General features: G+C 53.2%; 1 protein-coding gene across 1 annotated transcript; it reads right to left on the minus strand.

Moving 5' to 3' along the window:
- Positions 1-15,145: 15,145 nt before the first annotated feature.
- LOC136996010 (olfactory receptor 14A16-like) lies at positions 15,146-15,961 on the minus strand (the record flags this gene model as incomplete). The annotated part of the gene is made up of 1 exon (XM_067317005.1): positions 15,146-15,961. A coding segment is annotated over one exon (816 nt), but the record flags the coding sequence as incomplete, so codon positions are not given.
- Positions 15,962-16,486: the final 525 nt, after the last annotated feature.

Raw genomic sequence — 16,486 nt, forward strand, 5'->3', positions numbered from 1 at the left:
GAGCTCCACTGCCACAAGACGCAACCTTCCTTGAAATATTTTCACAGATAGATAGGAAAGGATAGACAAGAAACAGAACAAAGGAGCTGGCTAAAGAGACAAGGAGACTGCTGAAAGACGAGGCAAGCTTCAGACTGCCAGCAGCTCAGAGCAGCAACTGGAGAGCTGAGATGTACCTGAATGATAAAGAGTGAGGGGAGGAGGAAAACTGGGAAACTATGGGAAATGCATATGTCCAGATGATCTGCTGCAAAGATGACTTTAGAAATGATCAGCTGAAATGATCAATTAGAAATGATCAATTTAATCAGGACATGTGGAAATATGTGAGAGCACTGAGATTACATCCACAGCCTAATAGACAGAGCAGTGTAAACACAAGGTCAAGGGCAGATTGATATTTCTTCTCCCACAATTAATACTCTTCCTGTGAGTCCACTATTTCTTCATAGGAAAACATTGACATTGAAATTAGCCAGTCATTGGAGCTGATGAAAGTGTGCTCATATTTTTGAAATGTTGAGAACAGTTCTTCACCTTTCCAGGCAGACCTCAGGTGTCCAACCACAAGCACCCAGGGGCACTTGGAGAGGCCCCAGTGTCTCTGAGGCACCTGCCTGGGCCTGGCAGCTCTCACAGGGGACATGCAGGAGACCAGAGCCCCTTGGAGCTGCAGAGGGAGACTGGGCAGAGGGGACCAGGGCACCTGCAATGGCACCAGTCACCCTGTGACTGCATGCCACCCCAGTTCTGAAAATCTCTTTCCTTTTCATAGGGGATGCATTATCTCTCCAGAACACCAGTATAGTAAAACAGAACAAATCAAGAAAGACAATGAGAACAGGAAAAAAAAAAAAAAGAAAACCTGGAAAATATAACAAAGCATTTCTTTGTTTTCAGTCTTTGTCTTAATTCCTTTCTTGTTTTATTCTTAATGTCCTTTTCTAAACTTTTCTGTTATAATCAGGCCTACACCACTAAACAGGATATTTTTGTGTCTCGCACAGAGCCCAGTGCTCAGAAGACGACCCCTGCCCATGGCTGTCTGTGCTACCCCTCACTCTTTGCACAGAGCACGTCGCCCTCTGAGGTGTCCGGCTCTCTTGACTGCTGAGGAAAGCAGGGTGACCAACTTCAAGGAAATGCTCTATTTTTGGGTGGCCAAATTTGCGCAAATCTCAACATACCCATGTTAAAGCAATATTTTAAAGGAGTCTCTAAAACATCTTCAGTCCGATAAGTGACAAAACATCCTCATTTCCAAAACTTCACACAGTTTTTACCATTGCCAAATATTTTTTCTTCCTTATTCATTGGCAGAACCATGTTCATGTACTACAGGAATTAGTCTGTCTATGCGAGTGTACATATATATATAGATACATTCTTCATCAAAATACATTTGCTGGCAATCCTCTGCATGGAGAAACTTTGTTCTGAGGAACTACTCTATTTAAATGGACATGTTTCAGATCTCTTCTTCTGCCTCTCGGGCCTTTCTTCTTCCTCTGCCTCTTCTCTCTTTACAGAGCTCTCCAGGGAACGGTGCACTGAATCACAGCACTTGAGACTGTGTCAAAGACCTTGCTAAAGTGAAGCTTCACAAAATCCCCTGCTTTCCCCTTGTGCACAAAGCCATTCATCTGATGGCAGAAGGCAATCGGGTTGCTCAGGCATGGTTTCCATTTCCCCTTGGTCAATGCATGCTGCCTCTTCCAGGCCTTGTCCTTCATAGGCTTGGAGATGGTTTCCAGGAGAATTTGCTCCATCCCCTTCCCAGGGACAGAGATGAAGATGACCAGCCTGTCGTTGCCCAGCTCCTCCCTCTTGCCCTTCTGGAAAATGGGTGCAATGTCTGCCTTTTCCCAGTCATCAGGAACCTCCTTAATCACCCTGACTTTTAAAAGATGACCAACTGCAGCGTTAAAACGACTCTGGCCACCTCTCCCTGCACCCTGGGGTGCTTCCCGTTTTGTTCCATGGACTTGTGTGTGCCAACTGGGCAAGGTTCCTCCCCAGCTGCATCTTCCTCTGCCATGGGTGAGGCTTTGCTAACACAGAAGCTGCCAAAGGACTTGGGGGCCAGGGAGGCCTGGCAGTAGACACAAGAGTAAAAGACAAGGTAAAAGAGACAATGAGCTCCTCAGCCTTTCCCCTGTCTTTGTCACTAGGTCCCCTGCCCCACTGAGCAGGGAGACCACCCTTTCCTTGGCTGCCTGCCTTGTGCTGCCAACGTCCTTACAGAAGCCCTTCCGGTTGCCATCTCCATCTCTTGCTACCTCCAGCGCCAGCTCCCGCTGAGCTTTGGCTTGCCTAACTCCATCCCTTCCACCACACATAGTGGCTGTGTCCTCTTCCTGGGCAGTCCATTCCCCTTCCAACCCTCTGTGCACTTCCTTCTGCCTTTTCAAGTCTTAAATCACAAAGTCCCTGCTCATCCACGCCAGCCTCAGGCCAGGCCCCGATGGACTTCCCTGCAGATTTTCCTGTGTTCCTGTGCTTCAAGGACAGTGGCCCTGAAGATCCCAGAGAGCTCCATGTCTCCTCTGCCCTCCAGGACAGTCACCCGTGGGATCCTGACAAGCACATCCTGAACAAGATGAAATCCTCTCTGCTGCAGCCCAGGGTGCTGATTCTCTTATTCCTCCTACCTCTCCACTATCTCATGGTCATTGCAGTGACAGCCAACCTCCACATTCACATCCGCATCCAGCCTGAGCTTCAGGCAAGAAAGAAAGGGCAGCATGACACCATCGACCTAGAGGTGCAACTACAGAGGTAGAGAACTCACCCTGCAGAAAAGCCTGCATTTCTCCCCTCACCACTGAGGGGATCCAAGCAATGGACTTCTGTGTGGTTAAAGGTGGATGCAAAGAAGTTCAGGGGTAATGTAGCTATGCCTGAGGCAGTGCCTCCCAGGCTGCTCTTACAGTCAACAGGGAAGGAGGAGGAGGTGTTCACCCGCCTTCTTTTAGATGGTCACATAAAGCCCAAATGACTCCTGTCCCAGAAACATTTGTTCTGTGCTTGCAATGGGGCCTGAGGTCATAGGCTTTCAGGATAATTCAGGTTGAAGGGAGCACGGGTGGCCTGTAGACCAAACTGCTGCTCAAAGCAGGGTCAGAAATCAAAAAATGCCCCTGCCAAAGGGTTTCTGGGGTGATAGAGCAGGAGAAGACAGTAGAGGGTTGACAGGGTGGTATAAGTCCCATGGACAAAAGGCTTTCTTTTTTCGCTTTCTCCAGAGAATTATATCCTCAGCTCCCCAGAGAGAATAATCTGGGACAGTAACTTTGCCACTAACATGGAGGTGGAGAAGCTCCCAAGTCCCTTACAGACAGAGGCTGGTCCAAAGACCACCACACCAATGGCACCAGACCCACAGGCATGACTGCCTTCTTGCTGGGCACCCTCCAGCCCCATGCAGGAGGTGTGCAGGGAACAGAGTGGTGTCTGCAGCCTGCAGCCCTGGCCACCCAGCAGCTGTGGTGGGACCCTGCTCCTCTGGATGAGACTGGACTCTCCTGCATTTCCCCAGGGTGAAGCCTGCATCCCCTGTGGCTGGGAATACAGCCCAGAAGGGAGGGCCAACATGGGAAACATGATCTCTGTTCTGGGGTGTGAAGAGAGAGGGGAGGGCAGAGGGGGATCTGCTCATGCCCTGGGCAGTGATTCCCTCCCTGCAGCCAGTACAGCCCTACTGATGCCCTGTAACCCATGAGTCCAGGAGATGGGACTCCACTCTGCTCTGGCTCCAAAGATTTCTCAGCGCCTAAGACCCAGGATGCAAAGCACCGGTCTGGGGACACCTCAGCAGTCAAAGGGGCTGAATGCCTGGCATGTTCCTGAGAACTTTTCTGCAGTCTCCTGCACTGGTTTGACTCCTGTTGCCCATGGAGCAGAGACTCCTTTGGAGGATGAACTCTCTCACTGTGTAACTCTGAGGACAGGGTTGACAGGTTTGACCAGACAGTACAGATGCCAGCAAGGCCTCAACCCCACAACAGTGTCCCCTGCCCAGGACTCCACTTTCCAGCCCCTTCCTCCTAGAGGATTTGGGTTGGGAGGGACCACCAGAGATCTCCAGAACCACAATCTGCTCTGAGCTGGGCTAACTTTACAGTCAGATCAGGCTGGTAAGTGCTTTCTCCTGGAGAGTTTTTAAAAATCTCCTGGCCCCTGTCCCAGTGCTGCTCAACTATCATGATTACTGTTTCCTTTTCCTTAAACTCATTTGAAATTTCCTGTACTGCATCTTCTCCTTGTTGTCTCTTGGCCTTTCCTTCCCTTGGCCCCCAGCCAGACCATCCCATCTACGTTGACCGATGACAATCACAGACTCATCTCCAAGCTCAGCCTTGCTGGGATCTCCTGGGACCATTCAGGTGGGCCATGGTGGCCAGCTCTAAGTAGACATACATGCTGCAGGTCCCTACATGGTCTCAGGGGGGAGCGTATGGAGACACAGCATGACCCAGGGCAGAGCCTGTGGGCCAATGCCAGGGCAGAGTCAGCAGTAGCAGGTGTGAGAAGAGAAGACCTCCAGCAGCTCCTTTCCACACCCAGGCAGGGAGTGATGCACCCAGCAGTGCTCCTGAGAGATGATGGTAACACAGGAGAGGTGGCACCGTGAGCTGTGATGCTGGGCACCAACCAACTGTCCTGGGTGTGCAGTTCTGGCAAGCAGTGCCAATGGCTGCAGCCCCTAAGAGACCCCCAGCCCTGCTAGGAACAGTGAGGCCCCTCCATGACCGTCGAGAGCTTCCTGGAGTGTCATGACTCCCATCTGCACCCCATCTCTGCACTGGCCCAGCCCTGCTGCCCTGCATGTGGCCCCACGGTCCCACTGCCCCACTGTACAGACACTGCACAGGACAGGGTTTGTTCTGCGGTGGGGAAACATCCCCCCAGCATGGTCCCCATGACAGTCCTCAGTGCCCTGTCCCGCAAGGCCCTCCTGCCCAGCAGCCTCCCACCACTCCCCAGCCCCTGCCCAGTCCTGGTCCTATCCCCCTGAGGTTAGCAGAAGGCCATGCTCTGGGGTCTGCTGGGGTCTGGGCCCAGGGAGAGAGGCCAGGCAGGGCTGGATTTTCCCCCCATAGAGGTGCTTAGCTGAGCAGGCAGAATGAGCTGGCCACATTCCAAGATCACCCCTCACCAGCACCATGGGGAATGGCCAGTGCTGGAAATGGCTGGTACGAGGGGCCGGGTCTGGGAGGAGTTTCCTGGAGCAGTTTCTCCTCTCTGTTCATGCAACAACAAGCTGGGCTGCATCTTTGTTCTGACAGACCCTGTATGAGGCCCCCCATGGGAGGAGGATGGTCTACAGGTCCAGTAGATGGTCCCAGGACCTCCTCTGCCTGCTCGCTGCCAGCCCTGCAGAGGACCCAGGAGAGGACTCATCCTCCCTGGACTCACAGCTGGATGCCAGTCCTCCAGCTGGGCATGGAGCCTTGTCTGGGGGTGACATCTGGGGTATGGACCAGCACACAGGATGTCTGAAGACACACAGATTGTCTGAAGGAGATGTGCTGGGGACAGGGCCTGAGGGACAGCAGCAAACTGATATGGCTCCTGGATGCTGCTTCCTTCAACACAAGCTCCCACAAGGGCTCCCAGCCTTCTTTTTGGTGCCACCCGTCAGGAGGGGTGATGGCACAAGGAGCTGGGAGGATGGGGAGCATTAATCCTTCTTCAGGCACTTCCCAGGCCATGTGGAGGGTCATCAGAGCAAGGACTTCTGGCTCTGCACTGGGAGCTCACTTCAGTGTGCCCACACTCGGAACATTGTCTTGCATTAAAGGTCGGCAATTTCAAGCCCAGTTCCACTTCCTTCTCATCTCTTCCAATCCCTCCTCTGATCTTGTCGGACATTCCCACACCCCCTCCCCTCTTCTGCTGCAAGGCCCCGAGCTGATGGTGCTGCTCTGCAGAGTGAGTGGGCTGTGGGGCCACAGGGCCACAGGGTCACTCTGCACTGGCCATGCTGGTCAGGGTGGGAAGCAGACCCAACCAAATGGGAATCAGGGCCTCTAATCCCTCCAGGGACTGTGGATGTGGCAGGTGCTTGGAGGGACTATGGAGCATTTCCAAGGGTACTAGTTGTGTCCAGGTGCGCCTCTACATCTTTCCCCTCTTATCACATTGACAACATGAATCGCTCTCCAGTCTCCCTTGCCCATGCCAGATGGGGCCCCACTGCCTCTGCTGCGATGGCAGAGTCCTGCTTTGACCACGGATACCTGGGTTTAGCACTTTAACCTTAGGTGACTCCACCTTGGAGAACCTCTCCCTTTGTGAGGCTCCAGTCACTGCCCACCCCAGGCACACACTGTCCCAGGAGATTCCCAGAGCTCTCCTGGCACCTCCAGATTCCCCTCCAGGAGGATGGGGATCTTACACTGTGCCTTAACATGTGGAACGGCCTTGGGTGTGTACATCATCATTGACAATTCATCATCTCCACTGTTACTGGACACCAATGGGTGAGTCCTAAATCCAGCCCTTGGTCTCTAAGAGATCATAACATGATTAGGAGCTTTTTGCTTCTAAACCCATAGACATCTCTGCCCAGCAGGCCCTTTTGACATGCAATTCCTTGGGCCTATTCTTGACACCAGCTTGTGAAGAAAAGCCCAGCCTTCAGGCACTGCACTGTGCAGAACTTACTTTATTACAAAGATACTGCACAGGAGTCAGTCCTGACGCAGCGTTAGACACAATTTTATGTGGGTACCAGGTGAGATAGAGCAGTCTCAGTAAAAGTGGAATGAATTCAAACATTTGTGTAGTAACATGATAACAAATAATAATATTAATAATAATAGTAATAATAGTAATAATAAAAATAAAGTGAACAAACAAAGTTCAAGCTCGTTGTGATGCCCTGGGATTCAATTGTGGAGAGCAAAGGCAATTTTGCCACTGCCGAAAAATATCCACAAAATCACTTTCCTCAGGGCATCTTTGAGCTCCTTGTTCCTCATGCTGTAGATGAGGGGGTTCACTGTTGGAGGCACCACTGCGTACAGAACAGCCACCGCCAGATCCACAGCTGGGGAGGAGAGGGAGGGGGGCTTCAGGTAGGCAAAAAATGCGGTGCTGACAAACAGGGAGACCACGGCCAGGTGAGGCAGGCACATGGAAAAGGCTTTGTGCCGGCCCTGCTCAGAGGGGATCCTCAGCACAGCAGTGAAGATCTGCACGTAGGACAGCACAATGAAAATGAAACACCCAGAGAATAAACAGGCACTAAACACAGTAACCCCAACTTCCCTGAGGTAGGAGTCTGAGCAGGAAAGCTTGAGGATCTGCGGAATCTCACAGAAGAACTGGTCCACTGCATTGCCTTGGCAGAGTGGTATGGAAAATGTAGTAGCAGTGTGCAGCAAAGAATACAGAAAACCACTGCCCCAGGCAGCTGCTGCCATTTTGACACAGGCTCTGCTGCCCATGATGGTCCCGTAGTGCAGGGGTTTGCAGATGGCAACATAGCGGTCATAGGCCATGAGGGTAAGAAGAGTATACTCTCCTCCAAAGAAGACAACAACCAGTAAGACTTGAGCAGCACATCCTGAGTAGGAAATGGCTTTTGTGTCCCACAGGGAATTGACCATGGATTTGGGGATGGTGGTGGAGATTGAGCCAAGGTCGAGGAGGGAGAGGTTGAGGAGGAAGAAATACATGCGGATGTGGAGGTGGTGGTCGCAGGCTACAGCTGCGATGATGAGGCCATTGCCCAGGAGGGCAGCCAGGTAGATGCCCAGGAAGAGCGAGAAGTGCAAGAGCTACAGCTCCCGTGTGTCTGCAAATGCAAGGAGAAGGAACTCGTTGAGGGAGCTGCTGTTGGACATTTTACTATCTCTGGGCGTGGGGGACTGTCCAAAGAAGAAAAGACATTGAGAAGTTAGGAGAGACTTTGCAAGTAAAAAATCCCCAAAATGTTGCAGTTCTCACGCAAACCCCCACTTTGCCTCTCTCTTTACTGAGAGGATGTGTGCAGCTCCCTTGCTTGAGCTCCACTTTGCACTGGCGGAGTGTGTTATGAGGAGGAGGGACTTCTGCCCATGAGCTCCAGAGGAGTCAGTCCGGCTGTATAGTGGTGGGATACATGGGAATGGGGGTCACTAGCTCTGATATTCACAGTTCCTGTCAGATGAAATCCACTTGGCATGTGGAAGGGCTTTTCAGCATCTGCACCACCACTTCTAAAGAATGAGGTTGGAGGAACAGAGTTTGGGGGATTTTTTAAAAGTGTTTATTTTCTTTGATGTGCCCCTGTCACCCCTGGGGAGTGACCCTCAAGGGCAGCAATTCTCAGCATTTCTCCTCTGAATCCTGACAAAAATGGATTCCCTGTCGCTTGGTGCAGAGTGAGGACAGCTTGTCTGTCTATTAGCCTTCTTCCCAGCTGTCCGTTGCTCGCACCTCTTGGAGCTGGGGGATGATCACACTCATATGTTGCCCCAAAAAGAAACCAGACCCTACCGAGAGCTGGCAAGTCCAGTTTCAAAACCGCAGATCTCCAAGCATCTCTCCCTTTCTCAGGGCACCAGAGCGAGGTCTCCACACTCCCCTTCTAGCCAAGGACACACAGGGCTCTTTTCAGATGCCCATATACAGATTCCCAGCACCATTTCCATACTCTCAGCATCTCTGCAGATTCCTCACGGGTCTCTTGGACATCACAGAGATGCTATGAGGCAGCGGTGCCCTTCTGGAGGGCAGCTCAAAGTCTGGCAGGACGTGACAGGGAAATGGTCAAAGGACCGTTAGGACTGAAGATGGGCTCTCCTTAAGGCAGAGTCAGCTCAATACCCAACCCCACAGACTGCATTTCCTGCAGCCACAGAGGCTAGAAGGGGGCTGCAGACACCTCACTCCCAAGCAGACCCCTCTCTTGCACAACTCGCAGGGCAGGTGTCTGAACTGCAGCTGAAAATCCACCAACACAAGGGAGCCTGAGAGAAGAACAGGAGCAGCATGGAGGGGAGGGGAAACAAGGAGCAACACCATGATCCTGCTGCCAAGGGAGGCAAGAAGAGAGGGCCAGATGGGCACTCAGGAAAGCCCTCACCTTACCCACCTGGGCATGCTGCCTCACAGATGGTGACAACGCAGGGCAGTCGCTCTCCATGGCTGTCAGGGCAGAGGCTCTGCTGGGTCAGAGAAGAGACATGGGGGGGGCTTGTTCGGAAGAATCTGTCTGCATTGGAGGGACTGAGCAAGACTTGCTCAAATCCATTCTCCCAGGACGATTCTGTTTGCAGTTCCCTCTCATTCCCTGCCCATTTCTGCTGCCTGGCACTCTCCCTGCTGCCAGCTCTTACTCTGTCCCAACATCTTTTCCTTGCCGCTGCTCACAGACCCCATCCCACCCTCTGTGGGCTCCATTCTGCCCTATAGAAACCACCCAGGACAGGGCACTGGGCACAGGTATCTGTTCTCAGAGGTCCTAAGGAGCAGGTTAGGAAAACTCTTGTAAAGCAGTCAAGGTGCTGCCGGTGCTCTTTTTAGGCTGAAGGGGTTTGATGCAGTTTCTCACAAACCAGAGGTCACTGAATTCACGACTGAATCTATCAGTCATAGGATGGGATGGGTTTAGAAGATCCCTCCAGGAACCTCAGGAGCATTGCCCTGCAGACAGAGACTTACCGTGTCAGGAGCTGTGAAGATTCCTCCCACAAGGAGCTCTCCTCTCTCCTCCCACTCCACACTGCCTTTCATTTCTCCCTGCCTTGTCTCATCTCATGTCAGCAGCAGCAGGCAGTGCCCAGAGCCCTGCTGCTCTTTGCAGAGGAGCTGCTCCTGCACACAGCTGTCTCTCAGCAGTGCTGTCAGGTTGCTGTGAGCTCTTTCCATTGCAGGAGCCTGGCCCTGCCCAGGAGCAGGGGCCCAGCTGAAGTCCTGACTTCCTCTGTCCCTTGTGCTCCCTCCTCCTGGGAAATGTTCCCTGAAGAAGACTAAAATCATCACCATTGGTCTCTTTCTCAACACTGAAGGGAAACTGATTCCAGCATTACAATTTGTCTCATCACAGGATGGTTATCTGCAAGAGGTGGAAATGTCTCACTCCTAACTAGGCAGGAAGCTACTCGAGGACAAGAAGGGAGGTCATTTCCCCATGGTTCAGGTTTTGATTCAGATGAGTCAATCTGGGCATCACATGCCCATTTAGAAGACCCTGGCATGCAGTGGGATTCAGCTCTCTCCCACAAACTCCACAAAAAAAAGCAGGAGGTGGGATTACAGAATCACAGAATCACTGAGGTTGGAAGGGACCTCTGGAGATCATCTAGTCCAACCCCCCTGCTCAAGCAGGGTCACCTAGAGCACATTGCACAGGATTGCATCCAGGCGCGTTTTGAATATCTCCAGAGAAGGAGACTCCACCACCTCTCGGGGCAACCTGTTCCAGTGCTCTGTCACCCTCACAGTGAAAAAGTTTTTCCTCATGTTAAGATGGAAGTGTCTGTGTTTCAGTTTGTGCCCGTTCCCTCGCGTCCTGTCGCTCGGCACCACTGAAAAGAGTCTGGTCCCATCCTCTCGACACCCTCCCTTCACATACTTGTACACATTGATAAGATCCCCTCTCAGCCTTCTCTTCTCCAAACTAAACAGGCCAAGCTCTCTCAGCCTTTCCTCATAAGAGAGATGCTCCAGTCCCCTAATCATCTTTGTGGCCCTTCGCTGGACTTGCTCCAGTAGTGCCACATCCCTCTTGTACTGGGGAGCACAGAACTGGACGCAGGACTCCAGATGTGGCCTCACCAGGGCTGAGTAGAGGATACCATTGGCCTTCTTGGCCACAAGGGCACATTGCTGCCTCATGCTTAACTTGGTGTCCACCAGCACTCCCAGGTCCTTCTCCGCAGAGCTGCTTTCCAGCAGGTCAACCCCCAACCTGTACTGGTGACTGGGGTTATTCCTCCCTAGGTGCAGGACCCTGCACTTGCCTTTGTTGAACTTCATGAGGTTTCTCTCCGCTCACCTCTCCAGCCTGTCCAAGTCTCTTTGAATGGCAGCACAGCCCTCTGGCGTATCGGCCACTCCTCCCAGTTTTGTATCATCAGCAAACTTGCTGAGTGTGCACTCTGTGCCTTCATCCAGGTCACTGATGAAGAAGTTGAACAAGACTGGACCCAGAACTGACCCCTGGGGGACACCGCTAGCTACAGCCCTCCAACTAGACTCTGTGCCACTGATCACAACCCTCTGAGCTCTGCCATTCAGCCAGTTCTCAATCCACCTCACTGTCCACTCATCCAGCCCACACTTCCTGAGCTTCCCTATGAGGATGTTATGGGAGACAGTGTCAAAAGCCTTGCTGAAGTCAAGGGAGACAACATCCACTGCTCTCCCCTCATCTACCCAGCCAGTCATTCCATCAGAGAAAGCTATCAGATTGGTTAGGCATGATTTCCCCTTGGTGAAGCCATGCTGACTACTCCTGATCACTTTCTTGTCCTCCACATGCTTGGAGATGGCCTCCAGGATGATCTGCTCCATCACCTTTCCAGGGATGGAGGTGAGGCTGACTGGCCTGTAGTTCCCTGGGTCCTCCTTCTTGCCCTTTTTGAAGATTTGGGTGACACTCGCTTCCTTCCAGACTTCAGGCACCTCTCCTGTTCTCCATGACCTTTCAAAGATGATGGAGAGTGGCTTAGCAATAACGTCCGCCAGCTCCCTCAGCACTCGTGGGTGCATCCCATTGGGGCCCATGGATTTGTGGGTGTCAAGTTTGCTTAAATGATCTCTAACCCAATCCTTCTCGACCAAGGGAAAGTCTTCCTTTCTCCAGACTTTCTCTCTTGCCTCCAGGGTCTGGGATTCCTGAGGGCTGGCCTGAGCAGTAAAGACTGAAGCAAAGGAGGTATTCGGTAACTTTGCCTTCTCTGCATCCTTCGTCACCAGAGCACCCAGGGGCATCAGCTCTTTTGGGTGATGTGTGAGGGAATGAGGGCTGGATTCAGCTGTCATTTGTGGGTGTCCAGTGCCCCTGGAGACAGTGAGTGGTCAAGAGGTCTGTGCCAGGGACTGTCCCACCTATTAGAGGGCTTGTGATGGATGCCCATCCTTCTGGAAAGGAGTATGAGCCACCAGAATTTCACAGGGGATCTCCAGGGACAGCACATTCCTGGGATAGGCAGTGAGTGGGGTCTCCCAAAACCAAGTGGAGTCACCCAAAGCAAAAGGCTAAACCAAAGAATGCACCAAATCAGGGCTGTGCAATCTCTGGAGAGGCAGTGGGCTGGGTCTATGACACCCCTGAGCCATTGGAAATGCCCTGTGATTGCTCCAAGCATCCTCCACAGCCACAGACCCTGGGGAGGGCGTTGTCAGGTGCAGTGATGCTGGTCCAGCTGGGCCTGCCCTGACCAGCACAGACAGTGTGGAGTCACCCCAAAGCCCTCTCACCATGCAGAGCAGCACTGCCAGCTCGGGGCCATTTGAGGAGCACAGGGGAGGGGTGCAGGAATGGCCATCGAGGCCAGCACAGACACACTGATCTGGGGAAAGGCCCTCTGGAGAGCAGGGATGTCTCCAGAGAAGAGCGAAGGAGCAACAGTGTGCTTGTGGGGAGGAATAAATGAAAACCTGTTTCTGTGTGTGTCAGCTCGGGGCAGGCTGCTCTGTCACTGGAGCTGCCTGAGGAGCCCCGGGGCCAGGACTCTTGTGCTGTGCTGGGGAGAGGGGCTGCCCAGAGAGGCTGCAGGCAGCCAGGGTAAGGATCTCCTGGTCATGAGAGTAGTGGAGACATGGAGTGAGTGGCCTCCATTTCCTTGTGCCACTGCTGGCCCCCAGCCCCCCCCGGGAGCTGATGGGGAGACTGACACCCCTCTCTGCCCCCCACGACCTGCTGTGCCCTTCAGAGGGTCTGGGACTGTGGGGTGAGTGCTCAGAGCTCTGCAGTCCCCTGTGGTGGGCACTGCTGTGGGGCCACCCCAGTCTGGGCTGCTCTTCTGGGTGGTCTGGGGAGAGGGCAGGGGAAGTGAGAAGAGCTGGGGAGGGTCTGGGCTGGGCTGGAAAGGGCCCAGGAGAGGAAAAATGCCAGCAGGCAGCTACTGTGTGTGAACGGCAGTGTGGGAGCACATGGCCGTGTGCTTGCAGGGCAAATGCAGGTCTCCTGGGAAAGGTACCAGGACATGGCGGGTGCAGGAGAGAAGAGCCCAGGTTGTTCCCTGTGTTGCATGGACACACTGGGGAAGCTGTGCCAGGACCATCGTCCCAGACCAGCCCCTCACATCACCCCTTTCCAGCACTGGCTGCTCACCCCAGCTGTGGGGTGCTCCATGGCCAGCTCCGTCCTCCTGCAGGTCTCCGTATCCAGACACAGGAGAAAAGGCCAGCCTTGCACGGCCTCTCTTCTGCACCACACCCCAGCACATCCCGCAGCACGGCTGTCTGCTAACACCCCCATAACTGTTGAGGCAAAAAAGACATTTAATGCCCCAGCCCTTTCCATGTCCAAGGTCTCTGGTTCCAGCTCCAGCTGAGCTCTGCCTTTCCTCACTCCATCCCTGCGTGCACAGACAAGGTCTCAATGATCCCTCTGGGCAGCCCGTCCCCTTCCACCCTTGTGCATTTCCACCCCAGCACCCTGAGCACTGGTGCTGCTGCCAGGACAGAGGTGGAGGATAACCTGGAGCTACTCCTCAGGGAGCTCCCCAGGGAAAAGCTGTGCCCAGGCCAAGTCTCAGCCCCAGTCCCAACATGGCAGAGTGGAGCTGCCCTCTCCCCACCCACCCTGATGATGCCAGCCCCACCTCAGCCCCCTCCTGAAAGGCTCCAGCACAGCCCTTGAGGGAGCTGGAGCTGCCTCTCTTAACTGTGCATCATAAAATCTGACCCAAGTGGCTGCCCTCACTTTTTCGTCCAGCTAAGCCTCTGCGTGCAGTGTTAGCTGAGTAGGGGTCCAGATCTGAAGCTCTCCTTACACCTTTACATTGGCTGTCACGCAAGCATTGCTGTGGATATATGGTCACCTTTTGCACCTAAAACCCTCTCGGGGTTCTGCTTGGGTCCCAGCATCCCCTTCTAAGGCTTTCTTGCCTCTAGTTTGAAGGCAGGTTCGAGGCTGAGGTGGGGAGTCAGGTCAGCAGGATGGGGACAGGGACAGGTCCGGACGTGAGAGGTGCAGGGCCAGGCACAGGCATGTCCACAGCATAACTCAGGCAAGGCTCCAGCCTGTGATTCTTCCCAGAGGGTGCAGGAATCATTCTCCAGTGACCCTTCCCTGTGCCTCCTGGCTTCCCACTGCCTTTCCTGAGACTGCAGAGCCCTCCTTTCCCCATGCATGTCTTGATTTAGTGCTCTACCTTCTGGTCACTCCACCGTGGACCGTCCCGCACTTTGTGAGGCTCCACTCACTGCCCACCCCCACCACATGCTGTCCCTGGAGATCCCCTGAGCTCTCCTGGGGGCTCTGATTCCCCTCCAGAAGGATGGGCATCTCTCATCACCACTGTCACCTGTGGGACAGCCTCAGGCAGGAAATTCAGAGACCATTCACCATCTCCACTGACACTGGTCACCAACCGATAAATCCTGGACCTGTAAGGGATCAATATGCCAACAGACTTCATCCAGACTCTCCTCCTTTCCACTCTCGCTCTGCTTGGAGTGTTGGAACTCTGCAGAGGGAAGGGACCAGCCCATGGTGACAGCCAGCTGCCACCCTCACAGGAGAGGGGTGTGAGATCATACCTTGACTGTGGCCACAAGAGCTGAGCTCTCTTAAGGCATATGGGACCCATGCTCTGGCGACGCCTGTACTCGTCAGAGCCTGACTCTGTGCCCCTGAGCTTCCTTGGTGTCAGCACCAAAAGAGACACTGCAAAGGGAAACTCTCCTCATTGCACTGGGGGCATCCAAGGAGCTCTGACTAGAGGGCTTGGAGGTTCTCCCATCTCTGCTGATGAAGGTGGAAGCCTGGCTTCCTGCTTCAACACGGTTTCGATCTGATTCAAATGAGAGATTCTTGAGGACAAGTGGCACAAAGGAAAATATTTATTTCTTTTAGGAGAATGTAACAGAGAAAAGTAAGTGAGAAAGACAGACATGAGCAACACCTAGCTATGTTGCCAAATACCCTGGGAATGAGGAGCAGATGCACATGGGAGAGTTACTGGTGATGACATTGTAACTACTGAACCAGTTTCCTCAGTGCATCTTTGAGCTCCTTGTTCCTCATGCTGTAGATGAGGGGGTTCACTGCTGGAGGCACCACTGCGTACAGAACAGCCAGCACCAGATCCAGAGCTGGGGAGGAGAGGGAGGGGGGCTTCAGGCATGCAAAGATGACAGTGCAGATAAACAGGGAGACCACGGCCAGGTGAGGCAGGCACATGGAAAAGGCTTTGTGCCGGCCCTGCTCAGAGGGGATCCTCAGCACAACTGTGAAGATCTGCACGTAGGACAGCACAATGAAAAGGAAACACCCAAAGCCTAAACAAACACTAATCAGAAGTGCCCAAACCACCTTGAGGTAGGATTCTGAGCAGGAGAGCTTGAGGATCTCAGGAACTTCACAGAAGAACTGCTCCACAACATTGCCTTTGCAGAGTGGTAGTGAAAATGTATTAGCAGTGTGCATCACAGCATGGAAAAAACCACTGGCCCAGGCAGCTGCTGCCATTTTGACACAAGCTCTGCTGCCCATGATGGTCCCATAGTGCAGGGGCTTGGAGATGGCAACGTAGCGGTCATAGGCCATAACAGTGAGAAGAAAATACTCTCCTCCAAGCCAGAAGAGAAACAGAAAGACTTGAGCAGCACATCCTGAGTAGGAAATGGCCCTGGTGTGCCACAGAGAATTGGCCATGGATTTGGGGACAATGACGGAGATGGTGCCAAAGTCAAGGAGGGAGAGGTTGAGGAGGAAGAAGTACATGGGGGTGTGGAGGTGGTGGTCGCAGGCTACAGCTGTGATGATGAGGCCGTTGCCCAGGAGGGCAGCCAGGTAGATGCCCAGGAAGAGCGAGAAGTGCAAGAGCTGCAGCTCCCGTGTGTCTGCAAATGCCAGGAGGAGGAACTCGTTGAGGGAGCTCCCGTTGGACATTTACTCCTTTCGGGCAAAGGGGCACTGTCTGATGAAGAAGACACATTGATAAGTTAGGACAGACTTCTCTGAGCAAAAATTTCTCATACCCTCCCCCAAACACACACACGTTACTTCTCCCCATCTCAGCAGCACCATCATTGAGCTCCGTGGCTTGAGCTCTGCTTTGTGCTGGCTGAGTTTGCCATGAGGAGCAGGGGCCTCTGCCCGTGGACACCAGAGGAGTCAGCTCTGACTTACAGCACTGCGGACATGGGAACAGGGGTGACTACACTGTTATATTCCCAGTTCCAGTCAGATTTCATCCACTCATAACGCTGAAGCCATTTTCAGCATCTTCACTCCCATTTCTAAATAATGTGGGTTCATGAAGAGTTTTAAGGCTTCTTTGGTTTTCTTTAGCTGACCCTGTCACACCTGAGGAGG

This window comes from Apteryx mantelli, unplaced genomic scaffold (genome assembly GCF_036417845.1).
Source record: "Apteryx mantelli isolate bAptMan1 unplaced genomic scaffold, bAptMan1.hap1 HAP1_SCAFFOLD_20, whole genome shotgun sequence".
Lineage (NCBI taxonomy): Eukaryota > Metazoa > Chordata > Aves > Apterygiformes > Apterygidae > Apteryx > Apteryx mantelli.